This window comes from Hirundo rustica, chromosome 9 (genome assembly GCF_015227805.2).
Source record: "Hirundo rustica isolate bHirRus1 chromosome 9, bHirRus1.pri.v3, whole genome shotgun sequence".
Taxonomy (NCBI): Eukaryota; Metazoa; Chordata; class Aves; order Passeriformes; family Hirundinidae; genus Hirundo; species Hirundo rustica.
The window spans coordinates 13,328,704-13,356,218 of NC_053458.1; the positions used below are offsets into that span (position 1 = coordinate 13,328,704).

At 38.1% G+C, this 27,515-nt stretch overlaps 1 protein-coding gene across 20 annotated transcripts in view; it reads left to right on the forward strand.

The window, feature by feature from the left end:
- ADGRL2 (adhesion G protein-coupled receptor L2) overlaps positions 1 to 27,515 on the forward strand; it is a 176,487-nt gene that overhangs the window by 123,397 nt on the left and 25,575 nt on the right. For 19 of the 20 annotated variants that reach the window (XM_058421843.1, XM_058421831.1, XM_058421833.1 and 16 more), the window contains exons 4-13: positions 1,835 to 1,944; positions 7,551 to 8,351; positions 16,270 to 16,566; positions 17,104 to 17,207; positions 18,048 to 18,233; positions 19,867 to 19,905; positions 22,785 to 22,968; positions 24,839 to 24,961; positions 25,214 to 25,419; positions 26,480 to 26,653. In XM_058421843.1, coding sequence (XP_058277826.1) covers positions 1,835 to 1,944; positions 7,551 to 8,351; positions 16,270 to 16,566; positions 17,104 to 17,207; positions 18,048 to 18,233; positions 19,867 to 19,905; positions 22,785 to 22,968; positions 24,839 to 24,961; positions 25,214 to 25,419; positions 26,480 to 26,653 — 2,224 coding nt within the window. The remainder of the gene's footprint in view (positions 1 to 1,834; positions 1,945 to 7,550; positions 8,352 to 16,269; positions 16,567 to 17,103; positions 17,208 to 18,047; positions 18,234 to 19,866; positions 19,906 to 22,784; positions 22,969 to 24,838; positions 24,962 to 25,213; positions 25,420 to 26,479; positions 26,654 to 27,515) is intronic. The other variant, XM_040073547.1, reaches the window with a different exon arrangement.

The window sequence follows — 27,515 nt, forward strand, 5'->3', positions numbered from 1 at the left end:
GCAAGCTGGGTGCACATTTCACCACCTCAGCCTGGGTCTGAAGCCACTGGATGTGTCAGAGTCGTTGCAGACTCTCTGACGTGCGGCAGGAGCTGCTGCACTGGCTGACTGTGCCACTGGGATGGGAGTGGGGCGCCAGTATTTGTGCAAGAGCTGTGCAGGGGACCTGGCTTCGCCCTCTGGAAAAGGTGGCAGGTGAACTTCTCACCACCTGTCCGTATCCAGGGTTGTGTATGTGCAGAAATCTCTGGCTATTTCCAATTAGTTCTGCAATTAGGAGGCTTATGATGGTAGAAATAAGCAACTTAAGAGGAGAAGGGAAAGAAGAGTTAACTTGAGTCAGAGAGCTTTTGTCTCTGAGTTTGTTCAGCAGAGAGGCACAACATGTCCTGACTGGCTCTGTGCTGGTTTGATTACTATGTAAAAAAGGAAGCAATTTATATTAGAGTTCTTTGAATGTGTTTGCTCTACCTTTTATGAGGTAGCATGAATTATTCTAATACCTGTTGGCGCTGTACAGCTGTGGAAAGCCACTGATACAAGGCAGACTATTTTAGCTTGGGTTATGTGGTATTCAGGGAGTATGGAAAGAAGTAGGGCAATAGAGAAGTTGATGTACAGCTGGAGTCAAAGGCTAGTCTATTACTTCAGTTCAGATTTCTGTTATTCAGTTTGCTGACAAAGAAAACTAACCCCTGAGAAGATCAGCCAAGCTCTTTCCCTTTTAGTCACCAAACTCCCTGACCTTCTCTTTTTTTCCTTCATCATCCTTGTGACTGTTTTCCTGTATTACATTTTGACCATCTCTTCAAGGTCAGGTGATTTAGGTGATTGTTTCTTCATTTTTAACTTCCAAGCTGATATTTGTTTTTTCTGGTGGTTGGTTTGTTTTTTGGGTTTTTTTTCGCTTTGTTTTGTTTTTGGTTTGGTTTGCTTTGGGGAGGGGGGTTAGGGTTGGGGTTGTTTGTTTGTGGGGGTTTTTTGTTGGTTTGGTTGGTTTGTTCTGGAAAAATAATAGTAGTTTAAAATCTATCATTATTATTATTATTAATAATAATAATTACTATTAAAATCCTTCCAAAAATGAAGTTCTGTAGAACAATTAGAGGCATTGTAATAAAGTTCTTCTTTGTATCAAAATGCATTTTCTTTCATTGTTAAGCAAATAATTTTTATGTTTCGGTCTCCTCAGAAATACACCTGAATTAATTTTCTTGCAGTTCTTCTTTTATCTGTTTTTCTTATTTCTTCAAATGGTCATTCTTTACTGCTTCCTGTGGCATAACAGAGGAATCTTAGAGTCCAACAATTGCTCCTAAAAGAATTAAAATTAAAATGCTAATGTTCTTTGTCTACAATAGCTCTTCCAACCAAAATAATTTCCTTGAATCACAAGAAAAATCTCTCTGAGATGTAAAACTATTCAGCAGGATGTATATCTCTAAAGATGGAAGGAATTACTCATTGTTGTTATTATACATTATTCAAAATTGCACATTTTTTTCGATTGTTTAATCTGTGCATTTTGTTTTCATTTTATTTAACAGTAGTATCAAATCAGTATAAACTTGGTACTTGATACAGCTGTCTCTACCAGTGGGGACAGTTAGGATAGCATCGATCTCCATATTTAAAGGTATAAAGCCTGAACTAAAATATTGTCCTGAACCCTTATTTTTGGACTTTGGCTAATTAGTATTCATTAATTTCGTTGTCCTATGTATTGAACTGCCCAAGTGTGAAAAGAGTTAGCACTGAATGTAGTCCTTTAGTATGAACTAACAAATTAAATGTAATTTTAAATTAATTACCTGGCCTTCTTTTCCCATTACAGGTGCAACAACCGAACACAGTGTATAGTAGTTACTGGGTCAGATGTGTTTCCTGATCCTTGTCCTGGAACATACAAATATCTAGAAGTTCAGTATGAATGTGTTCCTTACAGTAAGTATAATCTTTTTATTCTTGCTCACTTCCTCTGGCCCTCACAATTGAAGCTGGAGTGCTGTTACATGGAAAAGAAGCATATGTTTATGGCCCATGGACCCATTATGCATGCAAAGCACTTGCAGACTAGGGCCTCCAATTAGCTTCACAAAGTGTGGAAGGAAGCCATGGTGTGATGCTGGCCAAGTGTCTGTCTGTGTTCTTAAGTGTTTGGCTTTTAAGGCTACTGTTTTTCCAGAAAACAAACTCAAATTAGCTATTCAATAGGCCAGATAGAAATTTGTACTTTTGCCCGCAACCAGTTGCTGACAAATTGGCTTGGCTCACAGACTTGTAAAGCAGGAATTGACTTCAGTTTTAACCATGATCTACTTGAAAGGCTACCTGCTGCTGTGGTGACTTTGGGTGCACAGCAAAACCCAGCACTGACATTCAGAGGCAAGTGACCCAGTTGGGGGACATTGTGAAAGGATTTTGTGTTTCGGTATAAATGAACACGGATCCAGAGTGAATAATTCATTAATAAGGTACTCACACTGTGTTCTTTAAAAGCAAAGGGGAAAAGAGTGAGAAAGAAGTGTTTGCTTTTAATTTAAAGACAAAATATCAATTGTTCCTTGAATCAGCTACCAAAATAGTGCTTTTCACTGAAAACAAAGTAAATAGTGGAGTCATGATGAGATAGAAAAGTGTGAAATTATGGCTACATCAGCAGTTTAGTACAATATTCTTTATAATGCCGAAGTTTGGTAGCTTTAGACATACTTCTTATTTCATTGCAATAATTAATGCTTTTTTTTATTGGCATGTATGCATGTTCATGAAAGTTCTGCAGATTCGACACTTTTAACTGGCTTTGCTTTCTTGTAAGATCATTCTTTGCAGTGACTTCTCTCTCGTCCCATAACTCAACAGAGAAATAGCTGTGCTTGCAATGGAATTTGAGCAGTGCACTGATCATTCCCTTGAGTTATTATTAGGTGTGAATTTCTTGATCTGCAGTAATCCTTAACCAAAGTTGTATTTTCTGTTGGTACAGGATACAGGCCAAGTCTGAGATGCAAAAACACTGTGGTGACAGTATATATTGAAAAAGGAAGGAAATGAGTTCTGGCATAAGCAAAGCTATGTCAAAACTGTGCATAATGTTTCCTGCAAAATTTAGAATTCTGAAACTGAAATACTACTCTGTACTGCTTCACCACACTGAACCTTCACTGTTTCTAAAGGCTAAGCACAGATCATCTGTTTTTTCTTCATTTCTGCTGTGTCATTGTGAAATGGTTGCTTGCTGATTTTTTTCCCTGTACCATTTGTAGGTTTGGAAGCAGTGATTTGCAAACAGTGATCCCTAGTACCATTCCTCCTGTGTGTAGTATTGGTGGCTTGTTGTAACTGTTCTTCTCGTGCCACTTTTGAGGAGTGATGTCTTACCTCAATCTAACCAAAGTTTTGTTCCACAAAGATCACTTCTGCTTTAGCACTATTTTCATTCCCAAATTCTCAGAAAGAGGGCAGTGCATCTGATTCCAAAACCTGAGGTCAGTCACGTGTCAAGAAGTTATGTTTCCAGTTCCAGTAGGCTAGCTCATAGAGGAAAAAATGTAATGCAAATAATGTTCAAACATAATTTCTTATGCTGTTTTAGGAAGAGAAGTGTGGATATGTTCTACTGATTGGGTATTGCTGTCTCCAGGAATCTTTTCTTTTCCAGTTTCAGAAGTATAGTGCCACAGCGCGGCCTACCCTGTACTCTAACTTGTAGCTACTTTAATTTAAAAGTGTTTATTTTTGTTTACTGTCAGTTGCATTGGCCTACCCTTTGAACTCTGTAATTCTGTGTCTGTCATAATTCAGGATTCTGGATACTTTCCTGTTTTCAAAGTCTGTAAGTTTTGGAGTTTGTCGACTGCAGCATGTACAGTGATGACACTTCCCAGTTCCAGAACTGTAAGAGGCATCACCTGTCATTTCCAGCAAAGATTGCCAGTTACTAAAATGAGTTGTGAAGGTTGATTTCAAATCACATTGTGCTTCAGTAGCCACTTTGATTGTTGACTCTCTTTCTTCTCTGTCCCACAAAGCCTATCCTGTTATTTTTCCACATCTCTTCTTTTGAAGCCTAGTAAACTCCAGTTATCAAGTCTAAATTTTATTTCTTTAATTGTTCCAGAGCTCCTTGTCTAAATTTACAAATCATTAGATTTGCAAATAGCAGCTGTCTCAGTGTAAGAGACTTCTTAGGAAGATAGGATGAGCCTTTGTGGGCCCAGGAAGGGAGGAGTTTAGTGATCAGAGCACTTCTAACCAAAGTTCATTTATTTAATGAATTTCATCTTCAGTTACTGCAAGACTGCAAAATTTGTAAAATTGACTGTGGTAGCTTTCAGTCCATGAGAGATGATGAACCGCAATCATAATAGGTTTTGTGGGTAAAGGTGAGAGTTCTTACACACTGGAGTAGCTGTCACCCTTGTACAAAATGCAGTTTATGAGTTCCTCTGTGTCTTGCTGGCCTCCAGAAATACATAGCTGATTTGCTTATTTGAAAATACTTCATTTTGCAAATTTAATTAAGTTCGAAAGTACTTAATAAATTCTTCCTTTTTTGCATTTTAAAGTGCAAACCAAAAAAAATCCAACAAAACAACTTTTCAGATACTCAGTTGGATCTCCAACAAAAATTCCAGACAAATTTGATAGGCATTGCTTTGTCCTGAAATAGCTAGAGTGTTATTGATTAAATTATAAAGAGATTGAGAGTACTATACTTGACATTTCTCTCACTTAAGCTTCACGATATATGTTGGCACTTTGACTAACAGAAGTCAGCCCTTTTATAAAGAAGAACATCAAAAGTGCTATTTTGTATATCTGTGCATTTTTATTTTAAGCCTATTTTGGACTCAGGAATTCAATAGAAAACATTTTAGAGTGTTTTATTCTCTCTCTCTGTGTATTGATTGGACTTTGCAGCATTTGTTTATTTCAATAAGCCCATCTGACTCTGAAAAATGTACAGCTGTACACCAGTGCATGCAGAGCAGACATGCCAGTAATGATTTTAGTTATCCCTGTCTTTTTACCCCTGTCTCATATTACTAATTCTAAGCAGGTACAGTATCAATATCGATCTTTTGTGAGAAACAAGCACATGCATAGAAGTTCACAAACAGAATCATCTCAAAGTCATTAATACTAATGGTGAAACCCAAGAATTCACCTCCGAATGCATCTTCTGTTTACTCGGATAAATCCAGAATTACAAATTACACAAAAACAAGTATTTTACCTAAAGATGTATAATAGTACAAAGGCTAAGAAAACTACTGCTCATTTTGAAAGTATTGACCCCCTCTGGTTCACCTGTAAAGTTATGGAATTGTTTCCTGAAGAAACACTGGATCAGATCAGCCAACATCATTCTCAAAATAATCATATGTCATTTTAGTAAATGAAACTGAAAATCCAAAACTTTACATGAAACATATAAAGGCATTCTTCAGGATAATACTGTAATACTGAAAATGTAATAGCTGTGCAAATAGTTTTGATACACTTCCCTGGTATCAGCAGCTACTGTTACACAGATTGGTACATCTGTCATTTTCCAGGTCATTTCATGAAACCAAGGGAGCATACTTCAAAGGCCACAGAGTATATGAAATAGGTTTTATTGCAAATAATTATTGAAAAGCTATTTACTAGCTGGGCTTCAGCTATATATCTTTCTGTAACTTCCTTAAAACTTCCTGGGGGAAAAATTGCTATAGTAATATAACTTTCTTAATTGGGTTCGGTTTATGTCTTCCATGTATGGTGGCAGGTTGGATGTTTGTTTAAAACACATTATGGCTGTCCTTGCATACTAGCTTGCTGTTTTGGGCTTAATCGATGATGCTGGAGAATATCTGAATGAGCTAATTGTTAATTTTTTCTTCTCTTTTCCTCTTGCTTACTGTGCTTTTGCTTCTTTTTTTCTAGACGTTTTTGCTTATTCCTTCTAGTCTGATTTTGCAGTTATAGACTAAGAAGTGGCAAAAGTTCTCAAGATTGACATTCAGGAAAACAAATAAAATAAAGCCTAAGGAGATACAAAGGGTGCAAGCTGCTTTCTTTACACGAAAGAAAAGCAGGGAAATGTCTGGGGCAAAGATGGGGGAGGTTCAATAATCACATATTAAAACCTATACAATTAATATACTGAATTTTATATTTCTAATTATCAATTAATACAATATGTATATGTGCAGTTGCACATATATGATAAATTAATATGTTGCTTAAAAATCAACTTGATTAGCATTATACTTTTAGAAGAAGAAGAGTGTATGTAGCATGTATTAGTAAAGTAATTCATTATTTATTCAGGTTCACTAAGTGAAACTACATGCCAACATATCTGTATTCCCTCCTTAATCTACTAAAATGATTGATCCATGTTCATTTGTGTAACCGTAGAATCTCTCTCCTGCTAGGTTATCCTGTTGTCTGTTTCTCTTTATCCAATATAGTGCAGTTCTTATTCTCCCTATATTTAGCGTCTGTTACTAATTTAATCTTTTAGCCTAATAGTCAATTTATGTTAATCTTCTTTCTTTTTTCCTTGCACTTTTTTATTTTTCTTCCGATGCTTAAAATAGAAGTGGAGCAAAAAGGTAAATAACGTATACAGTCCAAACCCCAGCTCCTTGTTATGTGCCTTATGGATGTTAACCTCTTCCCTTCCCCTCCCCACAACACTCTTATATTATGATAATCAGCAGGATCTCATAAGTACACCTCATAAAGAAGTCGACTATTTGCAATAAAGTGACTTGGCTGCTTAAAGTAGGTGGCGGGGTATAGTGTCTGAAGTACTTGGGCTGGAGGGAAGACTCCCTTGCTTTTTTCTTTCCCTTTCTCTTTGTCTTTCTTTCCCTCTCTTTCTCTCACCCTTGGGTAAATTCTTGTTAATCAAGTGTCATCTTGCCTGGCTTCCAGAACCCTCTCCATAGCATGCCATGGTTACAGGGTTTCCTGGTCTGTTTCATTCATTGCTTTGGTTGTGTTTTGTTTTCTCTGCTCCTAATTGCTTTCTCTATATACCTGATGATTTGTTTTGTTCCTTTATTTTTAATCGAGGCACCTCCTTTTTCAGCCTCACCACTTCTTAAAGTTCTAAACAAGTCGATGTGATTGTTTTTTGGACTGAAATGACCTAGCACACTGCTGCACACCAGTTAAAAGCTCTGGAGCGTTAATGTGTACTCACTAAAAGTCTGAAATGAAAATGCAAGAGTAGCTCTACATTTTCAGCTGTCTGTGTATGCCATTGAGCCTTGGTCTGTACTAGTGAAAACAGTTCCCATCCACTTTCCATACTGGTACAGCAAGAACATGGTAACTTTAAGAAAAGTGGATGATAAAGGGTGATAATTGCATTAATTATAACATAATGTATAATCTAGTGCCAATTAAATTGATTTTTTTTTCTTCCTGACACAGTCATTATGATTTACCTACCTTTTTGGTTTTTTCTTTTTTTTTTTCTTTTTAATTTTTATCATGAGACGGTCTTAATTTGACGTAATTCTTGTCTTACTTCTCTCTGTGACTGTTAGTTTTTGTTTGCCCGGGGACGTTGAAAGCAATTGTGGACTCACCGTATTTATATGAAGCTGAACAAAAAGCAGGTGCTTGGTGCAAAGATCCTCTCCAGGCTGCAGATAAAATATACTTCATGCCATGGACTCCGTATCGCACGGATACTTTGATAGAATACGCTTCTTTAGAGGACTTCCAGAACGGACGCCAGCAGACGACGTACAAACTCCCAAACCGAGTGGATGGTACTGGATTTGTAGTGTATGACGGCGCTGTCTTTTTTAACAAGGAAAGAACTCGGAACATAGTAAAATTTGACTTGAGGACTAGAATTAAGAGTGGAGAGGCCATAATCAATTATGCTAATTACCACGACACCTCTCCATACCGATGGGGAGGAAAGACTGATATTGACTTGGCCGTTGATGAAAATGGCTTGTGGGTAATTTATGCTACGGAGCAAAACAACGGGATGATAGTAATTAGCCAGCTGAACCCCTACACTCTGCGCTTCGAAGCCACCTGGGAAACGACCTACGACAAGCGGGCAGCATCCAATGCCTTCATGATATGTGGTGTCCTGTACGTGGTGCGGTCAGTGTATCAGGACAATGAGAGTGAGACCGGCAGGAACGTCATCGATTACATCTACAACACCAGGTTAAGCAGAGGCGAGCACGTGGACATTCCTTTTCCCAACCAGTACCAGTACATCGCCGCAGTGGATTACAACCCCAGAGACAACCAGCTGTATGTGTGGAATAACAACTTCATTCTGCGATACTCCTTGGAGTTTGGCCCACCTGATCCTGCCCAAGGTAAGAATTTATTTTTTTGCTCATTTTTGATCTCTTTGTGTTTCCATTCAGAGAAGTAAGTTACGATACTTTTGTCCTTAGATTCAGCTCATGGCAGAAAGGCAAGGCAAGGGTTTTTGTCTGCACTGTGCTGAGCTGAGCAGCATTACAGTGGTGCGAGGCAAATTTGCAGAACCTGTGTGGAGAAACAGAATTATGTTATTTGGTTTACAGGCTCATGCTTTTTTTTTTTTTTTTTTTTTTTAATTTTTTTTTTTTTTTTTCCTTTTTAAAATGTAAGTGGGTAGCTTTTCTGTGTTTGAGAATGAGCTGGGGAATTATTTACTTTATACCATCAGTCAGTTTGACTCTGATAGCTAAACTGAGTTGGAGTTGCTTCATGCTGAGCGAGAAGCCTGTTCCCATCCGCTCGGTGTTACCTGCCTTCTGAATTGATTACAGCATACATGCAGACCTTTTAACTTCTTGGCGCCAGCGGTGGAAAGCAATGTGTGCTGGGAGGTCCCAGAGGAGACGTATGGGGTTAATGTGCAATACCAAGCATAAGTATTTTTCCGCAGCCTTATTTTCACAGTTTCTAATGTCAGGTTAGACAAGATTGTCTGACATCTTTTTAGTGGATTTCTCAGTAAGCCCCTTACAATTGCATTCTGGCTCACTAGAAGTTAGTACTACCTCCTAAAAGGAAAGATACTAACTGTCAAAAGGAAAAAGAAAAACCGAGGTCTTTAGGTGTCAGAAATCCCTAAAAATGACAGGAACAGGCACAGCCACATATTAACATCTACAGAGGAGAGTAAATACCGGGAGAAATGCTCTGTGGCAGAAGATGTATGCAGCAAAAGCTGCTTTAGCAATGAAGGTAATACTTCACTTCTCTCATCTCACTGCTATGCATGTTTAGCAGACGTGTTTTCTACTTCAAGAAAGTAGCAGTAATGACTTCTCCATATGAAAAGTAGCTGTCCTGCTTCAGCGAAGCTGATTCATGCACAGCAGTACAAACTGTAATATGCACACAATTATAGCAACACACATACAGCTTTTCCAGCTACAAAACTGCATATGAGGCAGCAGAGTGGGGTGGCGTAGAACCAATATGTTAGTGATCTCCAAAGCTATGGGTGATCTGTCTAGTCACCTGCAGAACTCCCTGGCAATACCTGGCCAGGCTCAGGCAGGTTTCAGGTGTTTGGGGAACTGGCCAGCTTTGCTCACTGTATATCGAGCAAGCCCATTCCTCAGGGAGGCTCTGGGGCTGCTCTTAGCAGAGAGAACAAAGACCTATGTAATTAAAAAAAAAAAAAATAAAGCTTTCATTTTTGTACATTCTCATGCATGCCACTTTTCATTCAGTTCAACTGAGACAAAGATGCATTTTAAATTCTCTAAAGCTTTAAAAGTAAGAGGAGAAAATGGAGGTGCAGCCTCTAAGTAGCTTTTGCAGTTTCAGGCAGCTGCTGTGAATGTGCAAAAAGCCAATCTTTAAGTCATTGCATAGAAGGAAAAGCAGGGGCAGAAAAGACTTTGTGGAATCCTTCACTTTAGTAAACCTCCAAAGGTCTCCAGTAAGATATTTCATAATGTTTTTATTATGAGAGAGTCTTCAAGATGTTAAGTAATAGCATATGTGCAGGGCATATCCCATCTGCTATCAAAACTGGATTTGGGCATCCACCAGCACCCTTTTCTCTTCTTGGGTTCCTTGCTGATGTGCAAGGCAGGAGCAGAAATAGTTTATTCCAACAAAACCTAGGCAAAAATGGGACCAGGGCATGCTGCAGGGTGCTTGCCTCTCCTCTGAGCTATTTGCCCATTCACCCATGAAGACAGAAAAGGAATATTTGAGTAAGTTATGAGTTTGGATTTTAAACTCATTAGGACATCAGTAAAAATCCTTTGATTCTGTTTTGTTTTGTTTTGTTTTTTAAATACAGAAACCAAATTACACTAATTTTATTTGAGCATGTGAGGCATTCACAAACAGTATTTTTCCTTAGATAAAGCCAATACCCAGTATTTTAATTTTATATGGGTATGTACATTGCAGATCTAAGAATATGTTTCAAGTCATTTTGTCTTTCGCCTAAGCCAATTGCCTGTAGTTAGAAACTACTAAATGAAAGGAAAAATTATCTAATATAATTGTCCTTGAGATGTACTGCTATAAAAACAAGGAGAAATTCTTTACAGTATCTACTTCTATATTTATTTCTATTATATTTCAGTTCCTCTTTGTTTCAGCATAAATTCTGTATAAATTTCAGCTCAGTCCTTCAACTATTATATAAAGGATCTATATATGTAATAGACACTTGGATTTTTTATCTCGTATGGAATTAATTCAGCTTTTAAACGGGCTTGATGAAGGGCATTTTCATGCTTCTTTTATTCTAATTTGGTTTGGGTTTTTTGTGATCAACTCATGTTTCTTAATCATCTACTCGACAGCACAGGAGTTACGATAGTGTTCTGTAAGTCACCTAACACAAGAACTTATTTTAGTGTCCTTTGCCACAGTACTTTAATATCAAGTATTTAATGGTGTCGCAAGGTCAGTGTCTCAAAATTGGAAGTCACGGCCCTTTCTTTTTGAATGGTTAACTTGGGACCATTGTGGAAAACTCTGTGTTCCCTCTGTTGCCAAGTGAGAAATAATGATAGATAAGACACACACTGATTTTTCGTTTTTTTCCCTATATATCTCTTGGTTATTAGTTTTTGTCTAGACCAAAATGTCCAGCTACTAAGTTCTTCAAAAACACCTGTCTTTCTTTCTGTGTGAAAGATGAATTTGTCATACTTGAGCTGCACTTTCCCTCCAAATTTGCTCCCAGGGCCTAAACTTGGGCTCAACCATGTCCTGAAACTCCTGGCTTTGTTTTCTCTGTTGTCTCCTCCATTTTTAAATCTCCCCGTTGAAACCTCTGAAATACCACTGTAATTAACCTAAAGTTGACCTTGCTCTTGCTGCAAACCTACACCATTATCTCTTCTTACAACTTTCCCTGTATCCCTATTTTCTTAGTCTTCGGGAGAAACTCTTCAGATTTCTAAAACTGTAGATGCCGGAGAGAGACTACTGCTTTAGTACTCAGACAGCGGGGTCTGCTGCCCTCAGAACTCCTCGCTTAACCTCATTCTTTTTATGTTATTTTTCTCCTTGCTTCTCTTGGAAATTATAGTACACAGATGCATCATAGAATGATGGAAAGATCATTAAGTCCAGCTATAAAGCTCACCCTGCCGAGTCCTCCACCGAACCGTGTCCCTGAGCTCCACATCTGCACATCTGATGCTGAGCGAATGCCCCAGCTGCATTTGCAAGGGGTCCTCCTGTTCCTGCAGTGCTTGTGTCTGCCAAGACGGTGCATTTGCAAGGCGTCTGCCAAGACAATGCTACGTGTAAAGCGTTCAGCCTGCAGCTGGTGCCTCTGCTATAGATGTAGAAATGGTTTTCAGAGCTACAGCTGTCAAGTACCGCTCAGATGTTGCAGAGGAGCGTGTTTTCTAAGATTAAGTGTAAAAAGCATTTAAAAATCAAAAGCCTCATTTTAAAATGAAATAAAATACATCAGGCCTTGTAAAAATCCCCTGAAAATTTTGAGGCAAACCAGAGGTGTTTATATCCTTGGTAAATTTCAAGGATAGATCCAGCTACATTCTTTCTAAAGGAGGCACCGAGGGTCCAAATGAATCCTTGCTGAAACAGGAATTTTTAAAGGAATTTTAAGTTAAAAGACCAGGAAGAATGAGGAAATTTTCCCTCTAAAAAGTGAATATGAGCATTACATTGTAAGGTTTCCTTGGTAACAAAAAGAAGATAAATCCTTTTGTTCTGTGTTAGTGCATTAGGGAGAGGTTTCATCTACACTCATCCCAATTTGTGCTAACTGCTCAAACTGAAGTTGTCTTCCCTTTTGTGCCATGATACCCATCATTAAGTATTACTGGATGACTGCTGGAAGAGATGGATGTTGTGAGTGTGGACAGAACAAAAACTCAGAGAGTAGCATCACCAAGGGCTTGAAGTGATGGGAAACTGGTGCAACACCAAGAATCTACACGAAAGTAATGCAGCAAATTAAGTAAATTGAGCATATCAGATCTGATAGACTACAGATGAATGAAAGAGTGATTGTACATGTAAAGATAATATAATGGGGACCAGATAGCATATTTCTTAACCACAGGTATTGTGCGCTTTTTTTTTTTTTTTTTTTTTTTTTTTTTTTTTTTTTTTTTTTTGTCACATGTTATCATTTTCAAGGTATAAATTTATAAAAGGCTGTGTAAACATTTCACTTTCAATTGAATGGGATTTGGCAGGGTCGATAGAGTACTGGCTAACATAATAGTTGGAGTCACCTATAGGTAATTAGGTGATGCTTAGTACCTGCCCTGCTATTCACTGAAGCATGAAAACAGGTACAGAGCAGTAATAAGCGGAAGGCAGGGAAATTGTGATTTGCACAGTTTTCTGATCTCTGTTGCTTTACATAGCAGCTCTGTGTGTGACACCTTTTGAGAATAAAGGTGGGCAGATAGGATTTCATGTGTCCGAATAAATTGAAATACCTGACCTATAAGAATATACATTTAACTGAAAAATCCATGCAGCTGATTTTCTCAAATGACCTAGATGCCAGAGGGGAGAATGCAGCCATTTTCAGAAGTTGCACATCATTTGGGCATTACAATTGACACAATTGTAAATCTAAGGTTAGAGTTGCATTTTGGGTGGGGATATTTTTGATTTGGCTTGGCTTAGAGGTTTTTTGGGGTTTTTTTCAGACTTATTTTATGTCTGCCTAGAATAGAAACCTGTTGGCAAGGAATACTAGATAGCTTGTGTGCATTCTCTAAATCTGCTCTTCACTGTCAGTTGGGGAAAGAAAGTTACTATTCCCCTGCTGTCCTACAGCAATTGTGTTAAGTTTTTTATAGACATCACACTGCTAAAGAGGTGTTGAGTTTTACTCCAGTGGTGTCTTCATTTTTAGAAAGAGATAGGATACATAACTGTTTAAATCAGCTGTTAGGAGCTAGATGAAACAAATGTAAATTAATTACGCCTCAATTTGAATCTTTGGATTTACTTCTTATTGCTCTTTTCTCTGATTTTCTTAATTTTAATGATTGCCTTCAGCTGATAATAAGAAGAACCTATTCTTAATTAAAAAAAGGAGGCAGAAGAGGTTTCAGTTTTTTCTCCTCAGCATATCAAGCCTAGTCAAAAAGTCAAAATAGAATCTCGCATTGTAAAAGTGGCATTTTTGGAGTTGGACAAAAACTACATATCTTCACCCCTGCTGCTTAGAACAATAGGTTAAAAACCTTGATTTGGAGTTTGTTCTTCTCAGTTGCAGCCTATTAATCATCAGTGCCATTATCTTGTATTGGCAAAGGGCTGTGCAGGGCAGAGCCTGCAGATGCCACCGCCCTCAGCTCTCAGAAGGAGACACATCAGGTGGTGGCAGCTGTCATGTGTCTTCTTGCAGCTCGGGAGAATGGCCGAGCAGATTAAGTTCCCACAGGTCGTTAAAGACAAAATGACCTGCCTTCTAAAAGCTACATGCATTCCTTGAAGTGATGTGTTCAGTTATTTCTTATTTTTCATCCACCTTCTTTCCCAGACTTCCAGCACTGTCTGAAGTTTCCTGGTGCGTTCTTAAATATGCTGACTTCTTTTTTAAAATTTGATTAAAGAGAACAGCTCTTAGAAGTTATCTGCTTTTTTTTTTTTTTCAGGTTTTTTTGAGAGAGGTGGTTTAAAGTTTTTCTCTGACAATGTGAGATTACTAATATATTTCTAAGTACGTAATATTACCATGCTACTACTATGTAGTGCTACCATTTCCAAGTATGTAGTACTACCGTGCAGGTAATTTTTGAATCATGAATGATAGGCTTCGAAATTGATCTTAATGGATAGCATGAAAATTGTACTAAATAAAGTTGTGTAATGACAGGAGAATTATTTTAGCTCAAGGTGTGACACCAACTATATTCTGAAAATTGTTACCTCACCACTGAACTTGGAAGGGTTTTATGAATTCTGACACTGCTATTTTGCTCCTGAGACAAAACTGTCCTAAGCATTACAGGGTTTGAGTAGTAATTGCAATAATGTTAATACACATTTTGATGTTCAAATATGTATTAATTAGCGGAGTGTATTAGGGACGGATCGTAATAATTGGTTGTCCCCTGCATCATTCTCCATCCCCACGAGCTCCCTGTTCCCGAGGATCTGATTCAGCAGGCCTTGCCTGACACTTGTGCAAGTGATTGCAAAAGCTTTTGACAAATGTTAATTGGCGAAGCACTAGAAGGCTGGATGCATTGTAATCAAAAGCAAATTAGAGCAGTTTCACAAGATGTCAGGCAAGCACTTGCAGAACAGATCTGAGGGTTTCAGTGGTAGCTGGCTACGCCACAAGTTCAGCATGATTACACAGGCTGTGTTCAAACAGCCAAGAATGAGACTGAAGAAAAGACAGGCTCTGCAGAAGTTTGTGAGCACCACAGGGAGGATGGCACATCTTTGCTTTTAGTCTTGAAAAACAGATCATGATGCTCAAAACTTCACCCTAAATTTTTGTGAAAATAAATAAAAAAAAAAATATTCTAAACCTCTGATATAAGTGAAACATAATTTAAAAAGGGGGTTGAGAAAATTATTTGCCAAACTGCTGAATTTTAATATCATGCAAAACACTAACTTACAAAACAACTGCTGAAAAAAGTGAGACTGCTCTATTTTATATTATTTAATTTAGAGAAGCTGTATTGTCCAGTAAGTCAAAGTTCAAGGGCCTACTAGAACAAGAAAAAAAGAGAAAGAAAAAAGCCCAAAATATTTTTCTTGAGCTTATTTGTTCTCAGCACAAGCATCTGTACCTTTCTGTGCCTGTAAAGCATTTTGAACACTAATGAATATTTGGAAATAATGATAACTGTTGCAGTTGCTTTGCTGACTTGCGTTGTTTCTCAGTATACGTGTGAAGGTGTTGCACACCCATTCCTCTAGCACTAACTTACATTATCTCTCCAAAGCCTGCAAACCCTGGCATGGCTTGGGCTGTACCTCAGCAGCTCCAGCCATGAGTTCCTGCTGTGGGTCGGTGGCAGGAGCAGCTGCACATCCTGAGCACCTGGGATTTGGCCTAAGCCTGTCCTGGTGTTTCATAAAAGATGAAAACTCGGTCCTTGCCACTGGCTTGTATGAATTGTGTCTTCATACCTGCTTTACCAAAAAAGGATGTTAAGGCCCCAGATGTTCAAAGAGGAGAACGCCGTGTGCCTGTTGGGTGCTGCCTCTGTTTGGAGCTAATCGGGCACGCAGCTCTCTCAAGCGGAATGACTGCTGGGTAGGAAGATGTTATCATAATTATTGCCCTGGAAGGTGTGCACTGGGTGACTTGAAGTTTTGGGGTCTGTTTTTCAAGAATGGTCTCGTTAGTTACAGCCCACTGCCTTTGTTGTTAAAGCTGGACTGCATTGTTCACGGCACACTAGTTCAACAGATTCTATCTATTGAGTTGCTCCTGCTGCAAGTGTGATTAAGTAATCTTTAATTGCTTTGAGCGTGTTTGGTATGTACTGATAACGCACTAGTATGCCTTTTAGCTTTTAGGAATGTAACTATCAATTTTTATTACAGAAGAGATTGTTTGGAGAATGTGCTGAAACGTCGTAACAGTATGAACTGGGAGTAAAAAAAAAAATAAACCCCCAAAAGAAAGTCAAAGTTATATCTTAAGCATCCAGAATAGCAATAAGAGTAATATTAAGATAAAGGAAAGGAGACACCAGAGAATCCTTGAAAGCTACATAAATAACTTTTAAATAACTTTTTTTATATATAATTCTGAAGTAATTTACTTTATTATTACTCTCATTTTTCCCTGCACAGTGCCTACCACAGCAGTGACAATAACTTCTTCAGCAGAGCTTTACAAAACCACAGTGTCAACCACTAGCACTACATCACAGAGAGGTCCCATAAGCACAACATCGGCTGGAGGAACAAAGGAAGGAAGCAGAGGACCCAAACCACCGCCACCCATTTCCACAACCAAAATTCCACCCGTGACAAGTTTTTTCCCTTTGCCAGAGAGATTCTGTGAACCGACTGAGGCCAGGGGGATTAGCTGGCCTCAAACACAAAGAGGAATGATGGTTGAACGCCCTTGCCCCAAAGGAACACGAGGTATTGCCTTTAAAAATATCAAACAGACATTTCAAAAGCAATGTGCAGCTCTCTCATGATGAATATTTTTTTTAATCTCAGGCTGTCTATCACATGATTTTTTTTGTTACCCAGAGAGTGCAGTATCTACAGGCAATGGTCAAGTTATAATCTGCAGACGTCATTTGAGCATAGCCACAGAATTACCTTGCGCTCGCTCTTTTGTGAATCCAGGTCAAATTTTAGGGCATTGCTTGAGGACTGTTGTGAAATATGCTTACAGCTGCCTTTCTCATTATGAACTCCCCTCTGGATGAACTCCAGGAAAAATCAAGGGCTTTTTGTTTGTTTGCAGAAAACGTCTGGTACTTTTCACTGACTATTTTATTGCTCTTTGTAATTTACATTATTTCCTTACGTCTTTGTCAGTTATTGTCAAGTACTACCATTAGCAGCATTCAGAACTGAATGTTGTTTAGGAGCACAGTGTAGCCAGTTTCCTGAATGCATGCAGAAAAATGGTTTCCATTTCACTGTAGTTTTCTACATCTGTTGTAGGAACTGCCTCATATCTCTGCGTGGTCTTAACGGGAATGTGGAACCCCAAAGGCCCTGATCTTAGCAACTGTACCTCACACTGGGTAAATCAGCTGGCTCAGAAGGTTGGTTGAAACCTTTTAATCTGGCGTACACTGGTGATTAAGGATTTTAACTCTGAGCATTAATATTTCAGTTTGTTGAAGTTGTCTTTATTACTCTGTGTTCATTAAAAGTAGAAGGAATTACGTGTACTTCATGTGCAGAGCACTGGCCAACAGTTAGGCTCTTACGTGTGGTGTAGTATGCCCTCTTTAAATTCTAACGTTGAATTTATGATTACATGTTCCCATCACTATTTAAAACGAAGTAGCTTTGCTTGTTTTCAAAATCCAAAAGCAATATTTGCTTAAAAAATCAAATACTATGCAACACACAGCAAAACCTGTGGTATACAGCAAGGGGGATTTTTGTTCAGTAAAAATTACTCTGTAATAAATACATTTTTGCCTGAGTGCATTGATAACAGTATGATTAGCCACAGAACCACTTTCTGTGTTTTCTTTCCCTACTGAGATTTACAAAGTTTGTGAAAACTGGATAATTTGTTGTCAGTACAAGGCTACTTGACTTTCAAATGCCTCAAGCACTGGTGTGAACAAACAGATTTCTTACTGTCTGATAATGGCAGTAAAATAAAAGTGAGGATGAATAGAAGATCGAGCCCAAATGTCCCGCTCAGATTTCTGGTTTTGATGGCTCTTAAGAACTGCTTTTGTGTGTCACGGATCTAAGAACCTTTAATCTTCTGAGATAAAGGGAACGTTATTGGTCTCAATTAGTTACAGATTTCAATGTACGTGCAAATGGTTATTTCACCACAACAAAGGTACTCAGGGAATTGGAATTAGGAGCCGCAAGCAGAACAAGGGACCCTGCTGAGATAATATAAACTCTCATTTCAGATCAGAAGTGGAGAAAATGCTGCTAGTCTGGCCAATGAACTGGCTAAACACACCAAAGGTCCAGTCTTTGCTGGTGATGTTAGTTCATCCGTGAGGCTGATGGAACAGCTCGTGGACATTTTGGATGCTCAGCTTCAGGAACTACGGCCCAGTGAAAAAGACTCCGCTGGAAGGAGTTATAACAAGGTACACACCTCCCATCACCTCCTCCTGCTGGAATAACAATTGCTCTTGGGTTTGGTATTTTTTCCTTTCAGAAATATTAATCTATACTTTGTTCCTGCATATGTATAGTCCTGGAATAAGCATATGAGAGGAAACAGCAGTAAATACACAGCAGAAAGTTGTAATTACCTTCTTTGGGGAATAAGATATAATTCACAATAGCTGACTGGTCCTAAAATACATAGCTGTGTCCCATATTAAAATCTGGAATGCATTATAACTAGTGTGAAGGAAATGAGTATTAGCTCTCAGAAATTCTGTAACAAATCAGCATGTTTATCCAGTGATCCTTTTAACCCTGAACATGTAATAAAATCAGTGGAATTCTGCATAGGTGCAGGGTTTTATTTTAATCCAACTTCCTGCAGAATAATAACACTTTCTTCGACTTCTAAGGACACCAACATGATTTATAATTGATCTTTATAAAAATGCCTTACTACACATATCTAAAATGTGAATTAATGTTTTCTCTGGAAACTTGTTCCAAGAAACATTTCAGAGAAAATGTGTCTTTGTGGTTTAAATACAAATTACAGTGTTATTACCTTTCCTCTTTTTCTCAGAGGAAATGCTGTATTTCTCAGCCTCTTCCTTGCATGAGCCCAGTCAGCAAGCCACAAATGAAATATTTTTTCATCCTCCTTTAGAGAGAGGAGCACTTCTCTGTTATTTTGGCAATAGTTTTTACAGTCTCTAGATGCCCTTAAAATAGTTTTCCCAGAGACATATCAAGTGCCCACACACGGATTTTTTTCCTTTGACCTTTTCATACAAATCCCACCATTCAGGCAAAAGATATCTAGATACCTGAGTAAAGGTTGCTGTGCTGCTTTTGGCTGGAGTAGAGTTAATTTTTTTCACAGTGACTAGTATGGGGCTACGTTTTGGATTTGTGCTGAAATATGTCTTTCATATCTTTGATAATATAAAGATGTTTTTGTTAATGGTGAGCAGCACTTTCATAGCATTTTCTTCTTTTTATACTGCTGCACTGACAAGGAATTTGGGAGTGCCTATTATTTTGAGAGGGACCACAGCTGGGACCTCTGAGTCCAGCTGACAAAAGGGGTATTCCAGACAATGTGACATCATATTCAGCATATAAAGCTGGTGGGAATTAGGAAGAAGTGGAAGACTTCAAAGTTATGGTGTTTGTCTTCCCAAATAACTATTACATGTGATGGAGTTTGGCTTTTCTGGGAACAGCTGAACACCTCCCTACCCATGGGAAACAGTGAATTAATTCCCTGGTTTATTTTCATGCGTAGCTTTTGTTTTACCTATTGAACTGTGTTTATCTCAACTCATGGATTTTCTCAGTTTTACCCTTGTGATTCTTTCCCCAATCCTGCTGGTGAGCAAATGAGCAAGCGGCTGTGTGGTACTTGGTTGCTAGCTGGGCTTAAACCACAGTTGGGAAAAAACATTTCCTGTGTGATGGTCTTTTGTAGTCATCGTGGATAGAAGCTAGATTAATGTCCAGGCTATCATTCAAAATCAGGATTTGAAACACCAGAGTATTTTTTTTTTCTCTTTCTGAAATTTTCCAGAATCTTTCTAACTTCTGATTTTCTTTTTCCTTATTAAAAAGCTCCAAAAACGAGAGAAGACGTGCAGGGCTTACCTTAAGGTATATCTCCTGTGCTGTCACCCTGCTTTCTCCCTGCTTCAGCAACCTGCCACGCTTTATCATCTTGCTGCATGATCCTATGTATTTCAGTCTTTGATAAATGTGTATTGTGCCCCATATCAACTTTACAAATGTTGGCTTTGCACAGGTATAACACTCAGAAAAAAAAAAAATAAGATCAAAATCCATACCTCTTGTACCTTAACTTGTTCAAAACTAAAAGAGCAGAAGGGATTATTATCTGAATTGGAAGTAACATCTCTCTTGTAATAAGATTTTGGGTAGGGGGAAGAAGCTTGCAACTCAAAGAAATTAGTTCACCTTGGTAGAATTTTATATCAAAGACTGTTTAGAGTTAATTTGCTTGCGAGAAAAATGTACATTGTATAGCTTGCTTTGTGTCTGTTCTTATGCCTTGTAAAATCACTCTTTCTTACAGTTTTAAGAATTGTTACAATTCAGTGACTTGAGGATACAATGCAAAGACAAACATTTCTCTAACTTCATTAGTAAAATTCTGCCGCGTGTCCCATTAACCAGGCTATGTAGAAGGCGTATAACACATTGCTACCTGATTTCCAGTTCCTTTCCTCTATAGAATGGTTGCCTGTAGTGGCCAGCTCCTTTTCTGCAGTACAATGCCAGTAATGCCACCTTGCCCCTATGAAGGGGAGAAAAAAGTCCTAGAACAGACATGTCTGGCTCTGAAGGATTTTATTGCTCATTTTTTCAAAACTTCTTTTAAGATAGTGATTTGTAATTGTGCCCTCTGAGATGAAATGTAAGAATTATTTTTGGAAAGAATTTTAAAATACTTTACAATATAATAAAAAAATTCAGACTTACTGGAAAGAGAGTTCTCTGTGCAGGGCACTTCTGTCTTTTATCCTAAAGCTCTGGAAGTGGATGGGAGATGTCCAGTTATACAGAAATTTGACAAAAAAGACAAAGATCTGGAGAGAAATTCACTTCTCAAGTAACAATAATTGTAATAGGTTTTTACTAGAACATATTTTTTAATAGTAAAGGGTAATCCAGCAGATGTGTTTCGGTTAGAGTGGGTTTTTCTGCTTCCTTTTCATTAGTAAACAGGATCATGAGAAGAGCAGTAATGGGGCCACTCCAACAGCTGTGTCACAGGGGCTGGGGGTTTTTTTCCACCCATTTGCCTCTGTCTTAGTGGAGAAGTACTTCAGAAATATTACTGGGCAGGTGATGATTTTCCACAAGGCAAGTGCAGTGTTAAGTTATCCCATAATAAACGAAAAGCGTATCGTATCAATGAATGCATCCCGTCAGTGCTATATGGCGATGCGAAACCAGAGCAGAACCTGCCTTTTCAACTGGTGTCATTTTCTGTAGGTCTCAAATGGGCTTCTCTGCTTAGATAAGACTAATAAACCTCTTGAAATGACAAATCAAAAACTGACTTACACTATGCAAATGAAGCAAGTTCCCACTTTGTGACAGAGAATTCATTTGTGCCTCAGGTTAGAGGCTCCAACATGTATTTCTTAGTGACTAATGAATCTGGCCTCTGCAGACCAATTTCTGTTCCATTCTAGTTCATGGCTGCAGCAGTATCAGTGCGAGCATTTTGACTATTCTGTCTCCCATTAGAAGAAAAAAGGTTTTAATGCCACTTCGAAGTATCTTCCACCTGCCAGGAAGGTCGTGGTGGCTCACAATGAAGACAGAAAGAGGATATTAAAATGGATTAGGCTAATTAATCTTGCTCTGACAATAGCCTTGACCAAGTTTTCCCATTCGTTTGTTTGCACAATATAGTACTCCAGACTGACATCTTTCTGTTTGTATAATGTGTTCTGTTTCCATTTCCAATGCTTTTAAATTGATCAAACAAATTATATATATGCTTAATGACACATTAGGAATGGTAAATGGGACAGAGTAAACAGGGTGTTAGAGCAGTGCCTGGTGTACTCAATGCACAGCACACTCAGTGCACAGCAACGTTATGCATTAATGTAAAAGCCTGCCTTCAATTGATTACCTGATTACTCTGATTGGATTATTTTGTAAAATAATTTAATCATGTCACTGAATTATTCTTCTTCCTTATTTATTATTACCTCATATGCAGCTCAGTAAACCTTAAAGCACAATGATAGAGTTGTTACAAGTAAAACTTTTTAAAATAGCAGCTTTTATTGAGCTTTACAGTTTTGCCATCGCTGATAACAGGAATGGTCAGTGGACATCTTGTTTGTTCTATCGATTTCCTTTTCTAACTGACCTCTGCGCAGGAGTGGGAGTTGCTAATCCTTCTAAGTATCTATGAACAGGTACAGGAACAGGAGGGGGAGTGAGAGTGGCCAGAGCTAATTTATCTCCAGTGCGTCAGCTTCATTTCATGCCTCCTGTAATAAAGAAGTTCTATTTGTCATAGAGAAGTAGTTTATAGTGCTATGTCTGCACCAGTGGGTCTCAGTTTCCAGAGGAATATTACTATCATTTTAGCCTAAACTGTGGAGTGCTAATTTTGGCATTAGAATTTTTAAATAGAAGTTATACATTTTGACATTAAGATGAAAGCTTCAGGCAAGACTTCTGGCTTTTTTTTTTTACATTTTTCAGCACATTAATAATACCATGCTTATATCTGATACAAAACAAGTCAAATTTGCATGTTTACTGCTTAGAGACCACACAATGCCAGTGGCTAGCTTTGCTTCTATTCATGCTAATCCAACAAGCGGATGGAATATATTTTAATGTTGAAAATAGTGTTCTTGTGCCATTAAATCACAGTAAATCATTCTGACAGTTAAGTATTATAATTGTCGCTATATAACATTGGGAATTTTCCCCAGCTGCCTAGGGCTTCAGACCTAATGATAGTTTTCTAATGAATGCAGGCAGTTGTGGATACAGTGGACAACTTGCTCAGGCCTGAAGCTCTGGAGTCCTGGAAGGACATGAATTCTTCAGAACAAGCCCACGCAGCCACAATGTTACTTGATACATTGGAAGAAGGGGCTTTTGTCTTGGCTGATAATCTTGTAGAACCAAGTAGAGTCTCAATGCCCACAGAAAATATTGGTAAGTAAACTTCTTTTCAAGCATAAGTTAAAGTCCTGTGTATTGCTTCACACAAAAGGAAGAAAAAGTACTCCAGATAGCAACATATTTTCTGAAGGCCAGGCTGCGCTGTTTGAGGGAAAGGTGAGTGCTCCAAAGCAGCGAAAACACATTTTTCTTGTTTGCTTCTTTGAAATTAGCCTTCTTCTTTAGTGTCATTAGTACATTATAAAATGGAAAGTAGTTGATGTTACAAAGTTGATTTTTCACTGAAAAATCATTAGCAGAATGTGTGGATATGAAGCGTGCTTAAAAGGCAGAGTATGGATTTTTTTGAGGTAACTGCTTTCTGTAGAGCTGCAGAAAATACTTTTCTGTTAAATATAAACTGTTCCTAATGAATTTAAATTACTTTTTTTGCAATGTACTATGCCAGTTAAATATTTTAGGCACTCAGCATAGGCCAAATGTTTATATTAAACATGACTGCCTTCAGGTAAAAATGTGTTCAGTGAACTACATCTCCCATAATGCAGAATAGCTATGCTCCAGAGACTGTAAAATAGCTGGAGATAGTTGAAGTGTAATTTAGAATTTTAGTGGTGACAGAGAAATGAGGGGGTTTGGTATTAAAGATGTGCAAATATTGTTGTACAGGATGTGTTAAAGCAAAAATCATTGCTATGCATAAAATTAAAATTCCTTATTACAGAGATTAATGTAGTCTCAGTGAGGTACAAGGAACCTGAAAGTCTGCTAATATGCAGAGCACCAAGATAGAGACTTGGAATAGACTGCAGAAATGAGAAATTTTCAGTGTCTGCATATTTGTAGCTGGAGAAGATGATTCTGCCTAGTTTTTAATTGAGTAGGAAGATACTGGGAAAGTATGGGGAAAGGTCTCACAGTCTGTTATCAAAGGAACTACATCAGTTGTTTTGGAGGAATATGGGTAGAATCACAGATCTGCCTTTGGATGTACACAAGGAGTTCGATGGAGATGAGTAGACAGTGGATATTACTTTTTGTGATAAGCTGTCTTCATGTCCTAAGAACACTTTCCTGATGCCATGCAAGACTGAATTCCTTGTGCACATATGTATGTATAGCTTAGAGAAAGAGAAGTGATTTCCTAATTTCATACCATTTGTCAGTCTGTAGTTCAGAGCTATAGTTGGACTGCTTTAATGTAACACAGATTTTGTCAGCCAATTGTCCACTCTCACCTGTATGATTTTATCTATCCAAGGAAATCCAGCATTCAATGGAAATCCCATGGAAGTTTCCTGATATACAATGTGTTATAAAAGTAATACTTAAGTATGGCTGAGTGGCATCTGATTTTTCAATTTAAATGTTTATTGGCAGACCTAATAAAATGCTTTCCTCCTATAAATATACAGAACTAGATATAGAAAAAAAGTTGGAAATAATTTTAGCTTCGTGTACTGATTTAGCTAAATATATGCCATGATTAGTTGACTGTTTAAAAAACTTTATATCTAAATCAATGCTTAAAGTTCTAAATATGTCAGCAAAGGATATTGCATAGACATTAAGATCTTCAAAACGAACATTTTTTTGCAACATGTGTGTCATATCTTTAAGTGGATGTTTTGTGGGCGCAAATTTGAACGAGGTTTGATGTCATGTTATCACTACTAAAGTGCTGTCATTTCAGCAGTGTGCATTAGTTTAGTTAAAGAAGCTAAGTCTGGGTGATTGAAGCATGCAGTACAAATCTGCATTACAGACAGCCATGTGAGAAAACTAAATAAACATGGTGGGGGGGAAATTGTTGTCTGGCATATTGTAATCTGGCCAAGAGGCTTTCTCTGCATTCTTCTTTTTTAACGCTGTTTGTTTCCCCCCCCTGCTCTGGTCTGCTTAGTTTTGGATGTTGCAGTGCTTTCTACTGAGGGCCAGGTGCAGGACTTGCGATTTCCTCAGGCTGGTAAAGGAGGCAACTGGATTCAGCTCTCTGCACGAACCATGAAACAGAACAGCAGGAACGGTGAGCCTTGGGCACGGAACACTGGAACTCCATCAACTTCTATAAAACCTACCTTACCTAGTTAAAACATCAAAACACTACAAAGCTGCTCTCTGGCTTTTTCTTGATGATTATGGGTATCTGGTCATTTTTCAAATCCATGGCCTGAAAATACCTCTCAGTTTACTAATGCTTAATTGTCATTAGAGTACAGGTTGTCTTTCTCTAGACCTCTGTGGCGTGATGGTGGGCTTTTTTGTTTTTCTTTTGTAGGATTAGCCAAACTGGTTTTCATTATTTACAAAAGTTTGGGTCGTTTCCTCAGTACTGAAAACGCAACCATAAAGTTAGGCAGCGACTTGGCGGGGCAGAACAGCACCATTGCCGTCAACTCCCACGTCATCGCAGCCTCCATCAACAAGGAGTCGAGCCGGGTGTACCTGACTGATCCTGTGCATTTCACACTGGAACACATTGACGTGAGTTATGCTAATCAATTAATGGGAAGGTCGCAAAATCAGCAAGAGAGAAAAGCAATGCAGAAAAACAACCTTTTTTTTTACATTTGAATTTTAAATGTTGGACTAGGTCAGAGACGCAAGTCTGTGAACATAAAATTAAATGAGCCTGGTTCAGTGATTATTAGAACTTAAGTGTATTCTTAATGAAAGCTAATTCAGTAATCAACATGAAAATGTAAATGGCTAATTTGTTTCTAGCTGGAAATTAACTCTTACCTTAGTAGAAGGGTAGAAAATAACTGTTAAGATTCTTGGCTGTTTGATGTAGAAAGTTTTATTGACACTTTAACTTTTTACATTAATTTTGGACCAGATAACGGAAGCTTATACAAATTGTTCAAATTGCATTTTTTCAGCAAAGAATAAAGTATGGTATCTTGGTTTGTTATACTTTGAATTTATGTATATTTTCTTCATGTTGTCTTATTTGATGTGTTTCTTTGCTCTTAAGCTTGGCCCTTTCTCTTTTCATGTCTCACGTGGGGAAAGTAAACAATCATTACTGTGATAGAGAAATTATGGTTAGATTTTCCTTTCTTTTGCCTGTTCTTATAAATCTGTTAGGATTGTTTTTCATCAAAGTAAATAGGTGTTGAGTGAACTTTTTTGTGATATCTGTTCGCATGACTTTTGCCTGACCAAAGGTGAGAATCAAAGGAAAAAGATCCTATTTTCAAATTGTCAGTTACAGGAAAAAATATCATCAGGAGAAATTTACAGTCCTAACTTTCCAGAAAGCAAAAATAGCTACAATATACCATCCATGCATAAAAATTGTAATTGTTTAAAATTTGGTCTACAGTAATTGAGATTACACTTCAGAGTGTTTCAGACTATAAAGTCCCTTTTAAACTAGATGCCTTCCTTGTGCAGTGTAGTCCACAGTTTTGCTGATGAAAAACTTTATTGTCCAAAACATACAAAGTTTAATCTAAATTATCCTTTACACATATTAAACAATTGTTATTGCATCTTAGTGTGTAAAATCCTCATTTTATGTCATCCTTTTATCTCCCAGCCTGACAATTATTTCAATGCAAATTGTTCCTTCTGGAACTACTCAGAGAGGACTATGATGGGATACTGGTCAACTCAAGGCTGCAAACTGGTTGACACAAATAAAACTCATACAACGTGTGCTTGCAGTCACCTCACCAACTTTGCCATTCTTATGGCTCGTCGGGAGATTGTGGTAGGTAACAATGTTTCCAGCCATCAGGAGGGAACAAACTTAAAAGACTTAGCTTTAAATTTTTAGCAAGATCCAAAATTGTTAAAGTTTTTTTAGTATTTATAGCTCCTACTCACTCTTTCCAAAGCAATTTTGCTTTCTGTAGCACTTTTCTTCCTCATCCATAAAATTGCAAGCAAAACAACAGGGAAGAGAAAACAAGGAAGGACAAGCTGTATTTTAAAGTTGCTGACCAATCTTACAACCATTTTATAGACTCTCCGCCAGTACAGATGGAGAGTGTCTGTTGAGACAGCTGTGCAGGTTGTTCCCTGGAAGCCCATGTGCCAGCTCTCCTTGGTGAGGAAGGTCAAGGAACTTCCATACTGGTTGTTTAAACATCTCATCATAGTCAGAAATTCTGTTGTCTATTTAAAGCACTTCCTGCATGTCAGGGGGCCCAGAGCATGCAATATTTGCAGGGATATGGGACTTCTCATAAAACCGTTGTATTTGAAAAGGTCACTGCAAGGAACTGAAGCAAGGAATCTTCTTTAGCTAAACATGAGACTGAAACCGGAATTACATGTGCAGTGTATTTGTCCTGAGCAGTGTGTAAAACATTGCTTTCTTCTCTGCCATGGAGTTGCAGGTCTGTAGGAAAGAACATGTGCCCTCATAGGAAGTCCCAGGGAAAGCTCTCCTCTTTCCTTTCATCAGAGCCTAGTGGTACCTTAAAAATACTATGTTTCTCTGCTCATATTTCCAACCAGTCTGCAGGGAGCCATAGGAAGTAAAAATGCTATTTGATCTGGATCATGTAGTCACATTTTTCTCTCAGATCTGCTCCTCTTCTACTTACCCTGATCTTGCTCTTCTGGGA